The sequence below is a fragment of the Nicotiana tabacum genome, chromosome 19 (assembly GCF_000715075.1).
Source record: "Nicotiana tabacum cultivar K326 chromosome 19, ASM71507v2, whole genome shotgun sequence".
NCBI lineage: Eukaryota > Viridiplantae > Streptophyta > Magnoliopsida > Solanales > Solanaceae > Nicotiana > Nicotiana tabacum.
The window spans coordinates 5,507,398-5,525,567 of NC_134098.1; the positions used below are offsets into that span (position 1 = coordinate 5,507,398).

Here is an 18,170-nt window from a genome sequence, read left to right on the forward strand (position 1 = left end):
CGTATTAAATATAGGTCGAGTTGAATATTTTATCTATTTTTGTATTATCCAATTTTGACTCGCACATATCCGATTCGACCTCATGTTTGCCCTCCCTAGAGACAATATACAAAACAATTGAGGAAGATTGGAGGTGATTTGAACTGATATGGAATCAAAATTCTTAGTTGAAATCAAGTTTAAAACTTTCTACGGACACACACACATATAAGAGAAACATGAAAGCTACACCATTATACATGCATACAATTTCCTTCGTAGCTCAAATTTCAACTCTAACCATCTTAAATCATCCTTAATTTGAGATTCAAAATACTTAAAATGTACCCATTATAATCCAACAATACACACTCAAAAATAAATTTCACATTTCGAAAACCCAAATTTTCAATCTCAAGCTAAAGTGACCTTTAATAGAGTTTTAGCTCATCTTTAAGTTTCAGTTTGGAATCCGTGGGTGATATGCATATCTAGATCTTACCAAACTTTTTGATCAGTCCATTGCATTCACGACCAAGGCTCTCATTTATTGAAGGCAGAAAAGCTTAATAAACACTTCTATTTATCCCGTTTTGTCATTTTGGTCCCGATACTTTATGAAGTTTCATCCACATACTCATAATTTTTAAAATATTTTACTTTAAATTATTCTGACCATTGACCAAGTATATAAGGCAACTTTATGACCGAGTTGGACAAAATACGTAAACTTCACGCGTATAACGAGCGTAAACATAAAGAAGTTAGACTAAAAATGATTAACATAAAAAGAAAAAGTAAAAAACAAAAAAATAATATAATAAAAAATAAAATATATCTCATCTTTATTCTTTTCCCCATCCCTCCCCCATTTGTTTTTCTCTTTCTACCCTTCCCATCTCCCGTTCTTTCCCTGCCCCTCCTCCATTTCTTTTCTCTTTCTCCCTTTATTCCTTTCCCGTTATTTTCCTTCCCATTTTCGGTCAATATTTGAGAAAAAAATATTAAGAAATCTTTTTTGAAGAGCAATCACTATTAGCATTTTTGAGATAAATTAGATCTATGTCCATTGCAGTGCTGAATCAGTTTTGGGTAACGATCTTTTCTGGACTAATGTATTCTCAGGTGGTGGAGCGGATATATAATGGTAAAATTTATTTTTTTTTAGCAATTTATGGTGAGGTGCTGGAGATGTAGTGGTTTTGGAAGGTGAAGAGTGATTGACGAAGGTCTTTGTGAATTAGGTGGGGTATACAATATGAAATTGTGTGAACAAATGAAAATATTGAGGAATTTTCAGTAGTGGTGCATTGACATTAATGGAGGAAAGGAGTTCAAGGTGATTTACATGGTGAATTTGAAGTAGTGGGCATCGACGATTGACACAAATCTCTGAAAGGGAGATGGACGATAGAAAGTTGGGGAATGGTAGGTTTTAGTTGTCCACGGCGGTACTACCGCCGGTAAAAGCAAAAAGTCGTGGTGTTATTTTTAGTATTAAAAAATAGAGATAAGTGGTCAAGGGTAGGGGACTGGAGTGAAAAAAGATTTTTATTTTTTTGAAATTAAAGTAAAAAAAAGAATGACGTGTCATTAAAAATCCGATGTGGACGATGATGTGTCATCCACATCGTGTGTTGAAGAACATGCTAGGCAAGAGGGGTTTATCGTTATGTGTTTTAAAAATTATAAGTGTCTGGATGAAATTTCATAGTGTATCGGAATCGAGATGACAAAATCGAACAAGTAAAAGTGTTTATTAGACTATTCTGCCTTTATTGAACTTCAAATGTCATATGTTGAGTCAGACTAATTTTCTAATACATGTCCGATCAAATGGTGCGCCATAAATTTATATTACTGTTTCTTGTTTCACTATAGTTTAGTTTTACTTTGAATGTTTTATCCAAAATTTGACGCTCAAGTGTGATTAATTGGGGTTAAACCTTGAGATTATCTGAATTTGTAATAATATTATTATTATAATGAGATAAATCAGCAGAAGAAGCAATGTAGTAAAAATAGTAGCAATGTAGCAATCTCCAGAACATATTGCTGCACATATTGAGCCCCCAACTGATTTGGCCAAAAGTACTATTTTGGCCAAAAATAGTTTTTTTGGGAAAAAAGGGCCAAATATACCCCTCTACTTTCATATATTGTTTGCATTTAATCTCCGTTATATTATCAGGCTAAATTTACCTCTACTGTTATACTATCGGGCCAAATTTATCTCTACAATCAACAAACTTTTAAAAATACCCCTTGATCTATTAAGTAATCCAAAATCTTCCAAATTCCTATTATTTAAATTATTATTCTTCTTGGTCCACTATTTTTATTTTAAAAATTACTATTGATGTAAATGCTAAAGTTACTAGACTATAAAAATTATTCATAATTTTTTTTTTTATTATCAATGCACCCATTTATCTTTTTATAATAAATAAAATTGGTTTAATATTTTATTTATTTTTTAATCATATGCACACAGTAGAATTTGGTGGGTCTATTTATTGTGTATTATATGCAGCTGATCATCATGTATGTACATGTATATTCATTTTGTCATTGTCTGGTTAGTATAGAGTTCGGTCGACTAACTTAAGTGCAAAATGTGCAGGCATTTAATTAAAACATAATTGAATTAGACAATGTAAAGTCTCCGAGGAACTTCAACTTCAATCACTAATACTTGCAAAGTCTACATACATTTGGTGCAACAAATTCATTAAAATTTGGATATTTTAAATACTTTTAGAATTTAGAAAAGTTACCTAATTTAGATTTTTCAATTTAATATACTTTGTTTATTCGGTTGTATTATTTAATATTTTTTTCTCTTATTTTTTTTTTCCTAATTCAGAAAGCAGGTAAATGTCAATTATTTCAAAAATAGTGGACCAAGAAGAACAACAAGTGATTTAAATAAAAGGAATTTGGGAGATTTTGGATTACTTAACATATCAAGGGGTATTTTTAAAGTTTGCTGATTGTAGGGATAAATTTGACCCAATAGTATAACGGTAGGGCTAAATTTGGCCCGATAGTATAACGGTAGGGGTAAATTTGGCCCGATAGTATAACGGAGGTTAAATGTAGACAATATATGAAAGTAGAGGGGTATATTTGGCCCTTTTCCCTTTTTCCCCAAAGTTAAAGTGTTTGGCCAAACTTTTAGAAGTAAAGGTATTCTGAGCAGAAGTAGAAGCAATTTTTGAGAAGCAGGAAGAAGTAGATTTTTCCCAAAAATACTTAACATTTAAAAAAAAAAATACTTAGAAGCATTTTTTAAAAACTTGGCCAAACACTTATTGATGGTCAAAAGTGTTTTTCAAGTTAATTAGCCAAACACAAATTGATTTTCACTAAAAGTACTTTTTTGAGATTATTTTTTCTTCAAAATAAGTTGATTTTAGAAGTTTGGCCAAACAGGCTATTAGTCCAAAATAACTTCCAATAACATCATATCCATACCAATCAAAAGTTTCTTCCCTAAACCAATTACTTACATGGGAAGATTGACACATATTGATCAAAGAAAAAAGTGTCATTCTCCGGGGCGAATCTAGTATGTAATATATTGGTTTATCTGAACCTAGTACCTCTAACTTGGACTTTGTATATTTGTTAAAATATTTATTAAATAAGAAAATAATATATTTTGAACCCTATAGATTAAATAGGTAGTGGTTATTATGAACTTAAACCCATAATGTTTAAATTCTGAAATCACAGAATTAAAAATGATACCATCTAATTATGAAGATGATTTATAATAGGAGGGTAAGGATGATGATAAAACTGTTGCCCATCAGATTCAGATCAAGAGCCAAGCTCACAACTTTCTCTCAAGGTGTCCATGATTAATACACTTATATGGAATACTAGAGGTATAACAATTGCCTTACTTTTTTTTTAAAATGGTAAAGATTATAGTTAATGCAACACTAAGAATGTGCTGAAAATTCTGTACAATGGGGCAAGGTGCAAAAATATTTATTTTGCACCTGAGGTCTCGGGTTCGAGTCCTGGGTATGAAAAAATTCTTGTTAGGGAGCGCTTTCCTCCGAATGGGGCTCTACACGGTGCGAATTCGAATATAATCGGGCTCCAATGCGGGTACCGAACACCGGGTGGGAAATCAGAAAAAAAAAAAAAAAAAAAAAAAAAGATGGACAGTGAAGATAAAGATGATTACTGGTTTCTGCTTGTGTACATGAGTAACCTCTTTTTTGTAGCTTGTTTTGTAGTAGGACATCTTCCTAAACCATCTCCTAATTTGTGAGTAATTCTTGTCATAAACTCTGGCCTTAGCTTGTTATCTAAGTAGTGATCACAATGTGGTTCTTGTCATTTTTTGTGCACCGTACATGGGAAACTTGAGATCGATTCCCCTCACCAACAGCTTCCTCAGTCAGAGATCGTCGCGCCGGGCATGCCTAATGCGGTTTACATCTCCTGTGCAGTTTGCGAGCTATTGCACAGTGAGCAGGTTACCAGTGCACGCCCGAAGGGTATAGAGTGCGGGTTTCCTTGGGAATTTTCTAAAAAAGAACTTTCCGCAGATTCTTTTTTAACATCGAATATTCAAAGTCATTTCATCAACAAATATGTAACGTTGTATTTTTATATTAAAAAATTTATTAAATATATATAGATATTTAGTTGCGGACCAGTAACTAAAACTGAGCTAAGGTCAAATATGGTGTTAAAATGAGGTGATTATATGAGCTTTTTATTAAGCAATTAAGATAGTCATGTCACTTTTCCGGCCAAAAATGGCATCTTCCAATCACTTTTATATTTCTGTTAACTAGGATTTAGAAAGATGATTCATGTTACAAAAACAAAACTGACTTGTGTTACAAAGCTTAACTTAAATGATTATTGGTGAAATTTACCCCTCATATAACATAATATTACAAAAAGAATACCCTATATCCAATACACACATGCCTGGTTCTACCTCCAAAAGTGGATCATCCTGAAGCTTTGATCTCAGACCAACAAGCCTTGCCAATGTGTCAGTCGCTTCTGATCATCAAATGAAATGTGAATAACCCGTCCTCTTCTCCTTGAAAGAACGGATGGTTCCGGTTCTGTCTGTGCTTGAAACAATTTTGTCTTCTCAAAGTTGCTGTCCAAGACTTTACTCCTTATAGCATGAATAAGAGGGGAACATGCATAATAGAGTTGACATATGCCTATGTACCGTTCTGTTTTGTTCTAGGCATTCCCCATCACATCAGAAATTAATGGAATGCCTCAGAAATTATGAACTAATATGTGGAGAGCAGATTAACAAAGAGAAGTCCTACTTTCTTATTGATCCAAAAAAAGATACTACACAGAGAGATAATATTAGGGTAGCTATTTGTATGGGCAGGAAGGTGGAATATTTAGTGCTTTCTTTGGAAGGTGCAGTAATAACGCTCTATGTTGCTCAAACTTTTCAAAAATGTTCGAGTGTGTACATGACCCTCCAAAAGTAATACATTTTTGAATAATCCGACAAGGGTCTTTAAAGAAAATGCTCCCTGCGAGGGACACTCCATTTACAAGGCTTGAACGCTAGGCCAAGGCTTAAACTCGCACACCATATATAGGTAAAGGTCTATATATAGGTAAAGGTCTATATATAGCTCCCACCACAATGGGAGCTATTAACTCGCAAAAGAGAAAAGGATTAGTACTTGGCACTTCCTTCATTCTCATCAAACAGTTTGAATCAAACTCATCACAACTACCTCATATGTAAAGTGACAACTCATGACACTTAACTCCCAATGTCTTAACACTTCTACTGCCACAACTAAGCTCAACTAAACTTTGACACAGCTGGAAATAAGAGTCCACCCATAAGAGTGCTCTAAAAGCTCACTAGAGCATACACTAATTTTGCCAATTATTGCTCCTACCACTACACCAAAGCTTCTATACACTACGAAGACTACGAAAACCAAGACAAAAAGGGGAGATTACATGTCACATTTCAAAACACTCAAAACAACGGGACCTTTCATGTTTTAGGGGCATATATTTAAAGGAGATTAGCATACCTTATTTGCAAGTCAAGCAAAAAAGCAAGCTCACAAAGAAACAAAGTGCATAATTTTCAGCTTAACAAGATCCTAGAAATGATCATAATAAACACAAACTATGTCCAAACATGTCATTGCCAGCTAAACCCCCAAACAAACAGAGGTACATCATCCAAAATAGCTTAAGTAGCAAGTACCCTAAAGCAAAAAGATGTTCGACTACCACTTGGAGTTTTAAACCGAAACTATTCACAAACAACCAAACATCCATTAACCACCACATGCGTTAAAGCAAACAGGAGGCTAGTAACAGCCTCAACAAAAGAACATGGAACTGGAAACTTTTTCTTCGAGCTTCGGGAGCTGGGGAACGGTAACCGGACCAGCGTTTGTAACTCCCCCATGGCTTGAGGATGTCTCTGATGTATCTTCAAACTTCATCCACTGTCCCATCTGAGTGGCAGCCAGATGAGCGTAACAGATGGGAGCAACTGCAAGTTGACAAAGAATGAGCGCAAAAAGAAGACGTGCAACAAAAACAAAGGGAGAAGTGTCTACTATTCTTTAACACGATGAAGTTCCTGATTCGGAAAGCAAATTTGACACTACTGTTTTCCGCCAGGAGAAATGACACTTACCAACAGATATTGCAGTTGTGCTTCTCTGATAGCTGCAAGGATGAAGTAAAAAAAATGTTATTGCATTCATTTGACAGTGGATTAAAAGTAACAGATGCTACGAATTAACAACTCGGAGACCTTGACAAGCTTCAAGATACTTAATGCAGTACTTACACATAAGATAGATTATGAACAAGCTCTTGAAGATCATCAGGCGAGAAACCAATTTCATCATACAATACATGGTAGTGTGTAGGACGAGTGGTACCCTACAAAATAATCATAGTCAAAATAATAATCATTAGATATCACCGAACCAGAACTTATTTGGGATTGAAGCACAGTTGACTGATTGAATGTAACTGATTCAACAACATTCAGCAGATTAAGCCAACTAAGTTAAGCTTCGAAAATAATTGAACACAAATTTGGTTCAAGCGTCCTAATAATTGGACATGAATATTCAAAAGAAGAAAAAATGCAGAATTCTATAGATAAGGCGATCTGCCAAACAAATAGGCAAACGAATTGCTAAAGATATATGCCAATGCAACCAAAATGTGGAGAAATCGATATCGATTTAACCCCACCCCCCCACCCACCCCACAAAAAAAAAAAACACACACATGGAAATATAAATAAATTAAAGTGATGATCCAACCAAGAGGTTGTGAGTTCGAGTCACCCCAAGAGCAAGGTGGGAAGTTCTTGGAGGGAGGGAGCCGAGGGTCTATCGGAAACAGCCTCTCTACCCCAGGGTAGGGGTAAGGTCTGCGTACACATTACCCTCCCCAGACCCCACTAGTGGAATTATACTGGGTTGTTGTAGTATCCAGATAATGTAATACAGCTGATCCAAAGTCAGTCACCAAAATCTAGCATCTTCTTGAACTGACTGAGATCAGCCCAAACCATAAACAATTCAATGGTGATTATTTCATAGAGCATGGTTATCAGCTAGCATTAGATGTGAAAATATGACTGACATTTCTTGTTTCTTTCTTCCCCTTTTTCCCTTTGATAGAAATAATCTAATGTTTCCTAAAATACCAGTTTACAAATTTACAATTAGATAACTGGAAGTTGTCGTAAAAGCTGTAACTGGATTCTGGATATAGCGTAAAATAACCTTCTGTATTAGATTTAACTATACTGCTTGAGCCATCCTAATTAGCAATGAACTGAGCTCAAACAGAGGCTGTATAAAGGACTAAACAAGAAAACCACATAATACACAAGTGATTGAGCAAGAAAACTTTCATGACGTTAGTTGATAACACAATGCAAACCAACGACAACCAGTCAAGCTTTTCCCAGCCCTATCTAATATAAAAACTCAATAATTTTTCAACTTAGGGGAGGACCGTCAACACATTCAGTATTCATTGTAGAGGATAAACACCTTAAACACAAAACAATAATAGCTGAGAACAAGCTAAGAATCAAAAGAAAAAAATTCAAGTATGAAATACCAAAACTATTAAAGTGAAAAGAGAGACAGAAAAGAAAACTAAGAGAACATAAGACTTACAATCATTCCAGCATGGGCGCACAAGTAGAAATCATAGTTTCTTGGGTGACAAACTTTATTGTCGATAATTGTGCCTACACAAAAGTGAATGTGTAAGCAACTTCATACAGTGCATTAGTTGCAATTATTATAGTGACTTCGCGTTGTACCTGGAGGAACATTGTTAGGATCTCCAGGTTGGAAAAACTTGGTATGATGATTCTTCTGTGCAACTATCACAGTAAACTTGGGTGACCACTTCTCGTCGAGAAATTTACATGCCTATTAATCAACAAACGAAACAACTGACTTAGCACAACTATATCTCGTTTCCCCGAGTAGAGTTCACAATTCCTCAAAATAGCATTTATAAGACTAAACCTCGATGATCTGATCCAGTTCAATGTTCAGAACTTGATTAAATTGAGATTCACTGACACCATCCCTGAAAATTTTGAACAAGACCATAAATAAAACAATGATTATAGAATCTACACAAGCACAAAGTCAGATCCACATGTAGTACCACAGCATGAACTGCAGATGAAGACTTTCATCCCAGGAAAAATCAAACTAGGAGTATCAAGATAATTTAAACGGCCGTCAAGGAAATGCCATATATAAGTTACTTTATACTTTAATTGATGACAACCCAATTTCAACTAAGAATCAGCATTATCAACTAACAGTCCGGCCACAACCTTACAAATGTTTATGCGGTTTTCTTCAGATGAGGCTATAGCTAACACCTCAAGTACCTGTGGACTGTTACTGAAGAATTCCTTTTTTAAAACCTTTTTACCTTGACATTTTTATTTGTGCACATCTGGGGTCATTGACTTTGATTCCACTTTCATTTCTGGTCAGTGCCAATATTAGAGCATTTACACGATATTATAGCACACTTGTACAGCACACATTTAGCTGGAACTAAATAGAATAAATGGGAAAGGCAGCTGGATAGATCACCTGAATATAATAATATGCTCAGGCTTCCTTTTTCCAGAACTCACATAAAAATCTAGCAAAGCTTCCCTGCAATTTTGTAGAAGAATTATTTCTGGGAGATGCTACAATAGAGTAGATAATTCCAAACTGACCACTGCTTTCATGTAGCTTGAACATTTAACCAAAATAAAATATCCGTTGCGGCAGCGTCCTACTTAAAATGGTAGAGACCCAAAACAAAAAAACTGGTGAGCACAATAGAAGTGCAAAAACCTTAGCACTGCTCTCTAGTGTAGGTTTATGTAGCACCAATTAAAGCCCCAACCACCCCCACCACCAACCAACCACCCCCCTCCCCCCTCCCCAAAAAAAGAGAAAGGTAAGCCTGAAAAAGCAAACTCACCTCATTATCCCCTCATCCTCGGTGTCAGAAGCATGTTTAAACAAGTTGTCTATCATCTCCACTTTAGGAGACTGAGTGCGCACTGAAGCTCTGTAACGAGATATCGAAGGCCACTGCCTTGAGCTGACAACCTGGTCACGTTAAAGATGAACATAAAAAGGAGAAAAACCATTATAAACTTCAAGAGGGAAGAAAAATGCAACATGTTTCCCTCAATGCACTTGACACATTAGGTGACTGAATTTTTAAGTACCAATTCAAGGGAATAATCATAGACCGGGTTGGTTAAAAAGGAAACAAAAATATGATTCAATGAAAATTGACAGAGATCATACCGCAGCAATGGATGGCACATCAGATTGGCCAGGAGAGCCATGTGACACATCCATCCCAAGAATTATGGTGGGAACCTTAGATACCATAGGGATTGCAGGAGCATGTTCAACAGTTAACATAGAATTCAAACCACCAAGCTGCCAAGAAGGAATAACATGATTAGGAAAATATTTTGAGATTTCAAAGAAGCAAGGAAAGGTGGAAAAAAGAAGATGCTCAGGATGATAGCACAGAACCAGATGCTCGGAACTCTCACCTTTGCATTTATCTTCAGAAGCACATTGGTGATATACTGGTCATTGACTCTCGTTGGAGCTATGCATTGGGTAACAATGCCGAATTCAGCCAAATTCTTCCGCTTCCATGGCCCTTCGAGTTCAATCAGTTCAATTATCTCAGTCATCATCCAGCAGTTAAGAATTCATTGTTAAGAGAACGAGTAAATCTCACTAACCATATATGTCGCAGTTTTTCCTCTCAGGAAGCAAACAAAGCAGAAATTTCGGTGCCCCAGGAAGTTTTGACTGGACTGCTTCAAACATTTTTTCCACTCTGACAAGCGGTGGAGCCCTTCTGAATTGTGGAGACTCTTCAAAAACATCAAATGGATCTTCCACAATCTGAACACATTTTATAAAATAAGGAACAATGATCAGTCATTCATCTTTACACTCACTTTCCAAGTAACTAGGAATTTGAGGGAACTTACAATTCCTTTCATTTTTCCACATTTTATAAGATCGCTGATTAGCCCTTGTATGTTACAACGTGCAGAAAAGTTGACAACAGCCCAGCGCTCTATCTTTGTCGGATCAACCAGTCTCTGCCCATTCCACATAAAATATGAATTGGAAATTCAATGGACATCAAAACTAAAGAATTACGAGGATAAATTAACCGATCCAGCAGAAAAAAACATTTCAAGCAGAGTGGTTCTATACCTTGTTATTGAAATTCCACCTGCCATTACGTGGAACAAAGTCATCACCACCTGTCTTCAACTGAAATGTATAAAGGGTAAGGTCAGACTGGATTTCCAAATTCACTAAATGATCTAATCAGCCAAGAAGTGATTATAAATTAAATACCTTTGGGGGAGAAAGAACACGCCCTTCAACCTGGGTGAAGTTACTGCTGATTGAAATTCCACAGGCACGGAGCAGAGGCTCGGCATCATATTTGTTGATTTTGAGGGCCTGCACCAAAACAGGAATTAGTGCCTATTCACCAGAATACTCTGAGAGATTCCTTTAATTAAGAAAAACCTACATTGCTTAGGACTTGCATCCTCTCCTGAGGCTTTTGCCTAGATTTCTCCACTAACGAAGATCTCTGGAATGTGGACAGAGATTTGGTATACCTTTGCAATGACACCAAATTGCAGAGCTGAATCCAACAAAGAGAATCTTAGAATATCATATGCACAAAGCACAAGTAATGACATAGGCCTTTAATTTTAACCAAAGGATTTTTACCTCGATAGGGAAATAGGTGGGACGTTTGGGTTTCCCAACATTGATGCAGGGCAAATCCGCAGAATAGCGCAAGTCTATGTTTCGGTGATTGACAAAGTAATCATAAACAGTAATTTCATCACCTTCCCCATCTTTACCTTTCTGCTTCAGGGTAAACCTAAAATGTCAAATGAAACTGAGTTTTACAACTTAATCATGTCACTGTTTAAAAAACAAGAAATAACAAAAGAAAGAAAGGCATACGCTCTTGTTTAAATAACAAGAAATAACAAAGGAAAGAAAGGCATACGTTTGCTCACGACAGGATCTCTCACTCAGTCCAGTAATCTTGTACTCTTGATTAGTTGGACTAGTCTTCACCCTCAAATTCTTGAGCATACGTTTTGCCTAATACATTGTGTAGACAATCCGTGCTTAGCTACAGTTTAAGTAACTAGATAAACAGATTACCATAAACAACAGTCTACCTTTGCCCAATCCAGCGTAAAGGGATCTTTTGCATTTTGATTTGCTATCAAAAAGTCTACTACAGGCCCAGGCTGGATAATCATTGTGGTAGACACATCTGTAATTGATGCAGTAGTACAGCATTAATCTAATTTCGTTCGAGTAGAAGTATTAAACATGAAACTTGAGTTATTAGAGTCATTACCGATGTTCAAAGACAAGCCACTCTGAGTGGTCCTAAAGCTAGAATGGAATCCTCGACAACCAAGAACACCACCTCCAACATCAACAAAGTTCTTCGGGTCATTGTGGAAAAAGGACTGACGAACAAGTAGACAGCCCCTGATACAAGAACATCAACCAAATGAACTGAGAAAACAGACAGATGCAATCAACCCCTCTCGTGGAAAAGAAATAAAGATAACTTACTGCTTAGCAGCATGCTGCCTTAAAATTATATCCAACACTCTCAAGGCTTCTTGAGAGTTCTCCGACTCTTGACCCCGCAAAGCATTTGCTATTGCCTGCATCGGAATTTTCGCAGCAAAGCTTATCTCCACCTTAAAAGATTTTGATTGGTAAGGACGCCGTAACCTTTTCCTGTCATTTTCATTGGGACTTTCATGTGCAGCAGGGCTGCTATTGCCATTGTTCCTGAATGTAAAAAGTTGTGAACAACAGACAGTCAATAACCGCTATATAAGGCACTGTAAACAAGTGAGGCTCAGCCATTTTGAAAATCAACCTATTTGATGTGACGTCTTCAAGAACAACGGTGAACTCCATTTTATTTCGAGGGAGTGCTCCAATGGTAAACAAGCTTTTTTCCCCGTCATAAGCAAAATCCTTTCCAGCTAATTCTGTATCATATGTTTCATGCACTCTATCTAGGACCTTTCTGCCAACTCCCTTCCCATCTACTGGCCGCCCATCTTCATAAAATAGGGCAACCTGTAAAAGAACAGAGTTAACAAGGTCAGCAAATTATTAGACTATAGAAAACAAAAAATAGAAGACATAAAAATATATAGTGGAGAGAGACACGTACACTGTAGTGATAGAAGTGTCCATCCACATTGGTCACATTCACTTTAAAGTGATTAGTAAGAATTTGAATCTTTTGTCCCTTGTTTCCAAGGCCACGTCTGGCCATGGGAAGACGTAGAGCTGCCTTTTTCTTCACCGGTTCGAGTTCTGATTTTGCAGGAGTGAAATCGGGTGGAACAGGGGGAGGAGGCGGCAGACCCTCTGCTGCTCCATTCTTATCTTCTTCAGCCATATCAAATCCTGTATGAAACAGAGTTTCTGAATATTAGAAAACATGAAATTGAAACACGACTGGAAATACCATACAAAGATGTATTCGGGGGAGAAGGTGTAGTGAGAAAAGTCAGGAAAGAGAGTAAATTCAGACAACCCCCTACGAAAACTACCAGCCAATAGAACTGCTATTGTGCCACCAAACCATAAGGCAGGAGAAAAGACGTGTCAAAATTCAGAAAGGTCTACCACTCTCCATAGAAAACATGGGTAATATAGATAAGTTGTTTGACTGCAAAAACATCTAAGAAAGAACTAAAATAAAATGAAGAAATTACAGCAGCCACCAATGGTGATGTCCTCAAAACCAAGCGAGACGCAAGGCAACTATCATTCAAAAAAAGAATTGTTATTAAGAAGCACATTGCAAAGTATAAGTTGAAAGTAATCATTCTTTTTCACCCAAAGAAAAGGTAAACGGAATCACTAAGACCATACAAAGCACTCCCTTACCATATTTGGAAAGAACAAAAAAACAACAGCAGCGTAGTTCATTTTCTTAGAAAATGTCAGAAAATGTCAAACTCCACAAATCAATCCATAATACACACATGCAAACCAAGAATCACAAAAAGAAAGAAAAACTAGTCAAACAGATCTCACTAACTCCAAAAAAAAAACTTGAAATTTTTCATTTGAAATACTCAACCACTGTAGCACAAGCATTGCTCAACAGAAGGCCCAAACTCCATGCAAGCCAAGTAACCACAAGAAAAAAAAAAAAAAAAGATAAGAAAACCCTGACATTTCACACTTAAAACCTACTTTTCTTTTTCCTTTTCTTTTTCTCACACTTAAAACCTATTTTCCTTTTTCCTTTTTTTGCTTTCTTCATCAGAAACGCTATAAAGAACAAAAATAGACAACCACAATAGCACAGAGCATTGGTCAAAACACCATATATCGAGCCATAACACAGACATGCAAACCAAAAAGGACAGACCAAAAAAACTGATAATTTCACACTGAAAATCTACTTTCTTTCCTTATCTTTTGTTCTCTGTCTTTTTCAGTTTCTGGGGTTTAAGTTTTAACAAATAAAAAACCATGTTTCAGCAGAAACAGTATAAAACAAACAAAAATAAACAAACCCCAGAAAAATATTGAATCAAAATCACTCAGAACAATATTTTTGTTTTTTATTTTATTTTTGACTTCAGTTTTAGCTTCCTGAAAAAACATATTTCAGTAGAATTACAAAAAACCCAGAAAATCTTCGACCCCATAACTCAAGTCATAACACACACATGCAAGCCAAGAAATTCCAAAAGGAAGAAAGAACAGACTAGGAAAAACTGAAATCCACATTTTTTAATTTTAATCTTATTTTTTTGCCTTTCCCGTTCACAGTTTCCAGGTTTGACCAAAAGAAACAGAAGAAAAACACAAAAATAAACAGAACCCAGAAAATATACTGATTTAAAAGCAGAAAGAACACAAAAACACAGAATATACTTCAAAAAAAACATCAAAAATTTTCCAAAGAGATTTTTTTCAACAGAAACAGTTAAAAACAAAAATAAACCAACCCCAGAAAATATTAAACCAAAATCACTCAAAATACAACAGCATTGGCTGATTCAAAAGCTTAAAAAGCACACAAAATATACTACAAAAAACATCAAAAAAAATTCCATTAAAACTTTATAAAAGAAAACCCATTTTGTAAAGCAAAAATAAACAAACCCAGAAAATATTGAACCAGAATCACTCAAACTAAAGCCGCATTGACAGATTCAACAGCAGAAAAAACACAAAATCCACAAAAATACATCAAGAAAACATCAAAATTTTGCCATAAAAAGTATACCTTAGGCGCTGACAACGGAGGAACCAGGAATCAAGAACTGAGAAACCCTAAATCGTACCCACACTGAGAAAAGAGTATTTAGTATAGGGTTGGGTACAACAGTTACGAGTGTCCCTAAAATACTGCCCTTTACGCCTTTTTCCCCTTTTTTATCTAAGCACCACGTGTCCCTCCCACTATAATTTCCTTCTTCCGTACACAGAAAAACTAATTAATTGTTTATGCAATGATGCTGTAATTTACACAATCAGAGTTAATTGCAAATAATAAATACTTAATAAGAATTAGTAATTCACAAGATACACAATGAATGTATTTAAATTAAATACTAAAAAAAGATAAATTTGAATACTCGACTGAATTGTAACGCTCGTAAAAATGAAATTTATAAAGATCTCATAAAATTTCTGAACCTCGTACCATTAATTCTGCATAATTTCCAAACTTGTATTCATAATTAATTTACACATTCAAACTATTTTCTTCAAATTCGGATTAAGACTCTTACCCCTTTTGAGAGCATTTTCTGCACTTGACGGTGAATCTTTTCATTTGGAAACAAGGATAAGCGATATACTAACTCGAAACCAAAAACGCTTCATTTGATGTGATTATTATAGAAAGCATGCTGTTAAAAGCGCTTTTGCTACTGAGAAAGCGAATTGTTAGCGTGAAGGTTCAAAATTTAGCTGAGCGTTAGCCAAGCTAGATTCTCATAGTGAAGCGCTTCGAGATAGCAAAGCACAGTAGTGCAGAAGCCCTAAGTGCTATAATTCTACACTAAAAAAAACAAGATTGAATTTGATAAAAATTTAGATCAAATACGTTTTAACTTCGAATTTATCTCTTAAACGATGTAACTAAATTTATGTAATAAGTATAATTTTGTTACCTACTGTAAAATTTTACTTTCTTCTAAGGTTACTAATGCCACTGATATGTGTTGTGATATTCATTTGGCTACTTACCTTTTACGGCTTGTTTGGATGGTTGTTACATATCGTTTTATAATGTATCGTATTGTATTTGTATTGTATTGTATCGTTTGATGAATATAATATTGGATAGATTGTGTCGTTTGTCATTATTTCATGATATCACGCACCATCAATATGAAGAATAAACTTACAATATTATAAAGAAAAATTATGATACATGATAAAATTACTATATAAAAAGGTATGATAAATAATAAAATAAATTTATTTAACAATAATTAAGTGTGAAATTGAGAGAAAAAGACAAGGTAACGACGCAACCACACCAAATCGGTCGTTACATAAAGTGGCACATTTTGTCGTTACGTAACGACAGAATTAACGATACGATACAGTAAAATTTAAGTAACAATCAAAACAAACATCGTATTTAAAGTAATAATACGATACGATACAACAGGTAACAACTATCCAAAGAAGTTGTTAAGTAATTTGAGTATAATTGACCCATTGATTTTATAAAGGACTTAACTTATATACATGGATTATTTGGAAACAAATTACTTTATCATAATTAAGATTAATTATATGTAATTATTCTTAAAAAGTACTCATGATCTAGAAAATACTATATTATAATAAATTAAAATATACTAATATTGTATTTAAAAATTTCACGTTGGTAGAGTAAGAATTCGTTATATTATTTAAAAGTTGATTGTATGGATAAAGTTTTAACAGTGAAAATATTTCTAAATAATTTAAAAGTATAGACGATGAAATTTTGCATTTGATACCTTAAATAGGTTACTCTATATTCTAATGTATACGAGCATTATATTATTTGGGGTTAAATATTTTGTTATCTTTAACGATGACTTTTTCAAATACTTTTTTTAAAATATTTTTAAAACTTAAAAAATCATGTGCTGTTCTTCAATGTCTTTTTGAATATCTTATTTTATTTTAAAAAAATTAAATTTATACTGATTAAACTATTTAGAGGTCAAACAGATGTATCTTTAGCGTGATTGCTCAGATATTTTTTTAAATATTATTTAATATAAGAAACTATGTATAATAGCTTTATGCCATAATTTTAAAAAAAAAAAAAATTAATACTGTAATTTATATGCTGACGCTCGTATCGAAAACTTCGTGATTCTTTTTTGAACAATGGATAATGTACTTTTGTCCCTTTCGAAGAAAAAAAGAATTAATCTCTTGAATATTATTTTAAAGAATAAAGATTAATAATACCAATAAGGGGGCAGAATGGTCTTCTTAAGATTGTTTGATGTCAGTCTTTGATTTCTCGATATCATAAAACTTTGAATTCAATTTTGTTTATGTCACTGTACCCTAAAAGCAAATATAGTACACTTCAAAATGATCCAATAAAAAACAAGGAGTACGTGTAATGAAATTGTAAATAAAAAAATATTACCAAAAAAAAGACATAGTAAATAAAAATTATATATCTAAGCGATTTAAGTTACATATAATGATATTGTAGAAATATTTTAAACAATTAATTTAAGTTTACTTATTGTAGCATATAATTTGTAGTTCTTTTGGGAAGACCAATTACTAATAGTTATTATAGAAATTTATTTTAGTTACCTTATGATTGTATAATTATTTTTATATAGTTACTGCATATAGTTAAACTTTAAGTTAAAACAACTTATGATTCATGAATATTAGAATTCTTTTTGTTTTTTTATGTGGTGTTAGTTATCCCCAATGGGTTTAATTGGAATTCACACAGCTTAAGATACATTAAAGTGGAAAAAGGTTCGAACACGAGAAGTCTGATTAAAAATAAATGGACTTTATACAATTCACCACAACCCTTGATAATGAATAAGAGAAATTGTGTGTGAGTAATTATGTCGTGTTCGTATATTAATTTTTATTTAGCATTATTAAATGATCATCATTATTAAGAAGATGAAAAGAGAGTTTGTCCCATTGCAAAAAAAAAAAGATCTATTGCACGACTTAGAATATTTTGATATGATACGATTATATGTATGCAAAACTTTGGCAAAATATATATCAATTTTTTTTATTTCTTCCACTTATGAATTTTAATTAGATGGTCTAAAATTAAAGATGTATAACTGACTTTTTCAGGTAAGAAACAAATCCTAACATATAAATATTATAATGTATCTTGGTCATGATTAAATTTTCTTCGATGAAAGAAATGCATGATTTCTTCGTGTTTTATATAGATTATTATTATTACTACTCTATGTAGTTATCTAATACATAGAAGGCTACAATCCATATTTGAGAGATCTCATTGTATTTTCATAATTATTTAAAAAAAAA

The 18,170-nt window shown here is 34.1% G+C and overlaps 1 protein-coding gene across 1 annotated transcript; it reads right to left on the reverse strand.

Annotated features, from left to right (window-relative positions):
- Positions 1 to 6,094: 6,094 nt before the first annotated feature.
- On the reverse strand, positions 6,095 to 15,045 carry LOC107796081 (protein argonaute 4). The gene is made up of 23 exons (XM_075239581.1): positions 14,893 to 15,045; positions 12,811 to 13,049; positions 12,508 to 12,713; positions 12,192 to 12,416; positions 11,968 to 12,104; positions 11,783 to 11,880; positions 11,605 to 11,702; positions 11,316 to 11,472; positions 11,110 to 11,226; positions 10,929 to 11,036; positions 10,782 to 10,841; positions 10,550 to 10,663; positions 10,295 to 10,460; positions 10,097 to 10,209; positions 9,840 to 9,977; positions 9,505 to 9,635; positions 9,123 to 9,188; positions 8,535 to 8,598; positions 8,324 to 8,435; positions 8,175 to 8,248; positions 6,818 to 6,912; positions 6,662 to 6,693; positions 6,095 to 6,514 (listed from the first exon to the last, which is right to left on the reverse strand). The coding sequence occupies exons 2-23, from the start codon at positions 13,039 to 13,041 to the stop codon at positions 6,339 to 6,341; spliced, it is 2,718 nt and encodes a 905-aa protein (XP_075095682.1). The 5' UTR covers positions 13,042 to 13,049; positions 14,893 to 15,045; the 3' UTR covers positions 6,095 to 6,338.
- Between the last annotated feature and the right edge of the window lie 3,125 nt (positions 15,046 to 18,170).

Excerpts from the sequence above, each read along its gene's own strand:
- LOC107796081 (XM_075239581.1), bottom strand. The coding sequence starts at position 13,041 with ATGGCTGAAGAAGATAAGAATGGAGCAGCAGAGGGTCTGCCGCCTCCT. Across the intron at positions 9,636-9,839 it reads ATGTGCCATCCATTGCTGCG|GTTGTCAGCTCAAGGCAGTG; the intron begins GTATGATCTCTG and ends TAACGTGACCAG. Across the intron at positions 6,913-8,174 it reads GCGCCCATGCTGGAATGATT|GGTACCACTCGTCCTACACA; the intron begins GTAAGTCTTATG and ends ATTATTTTGTAG.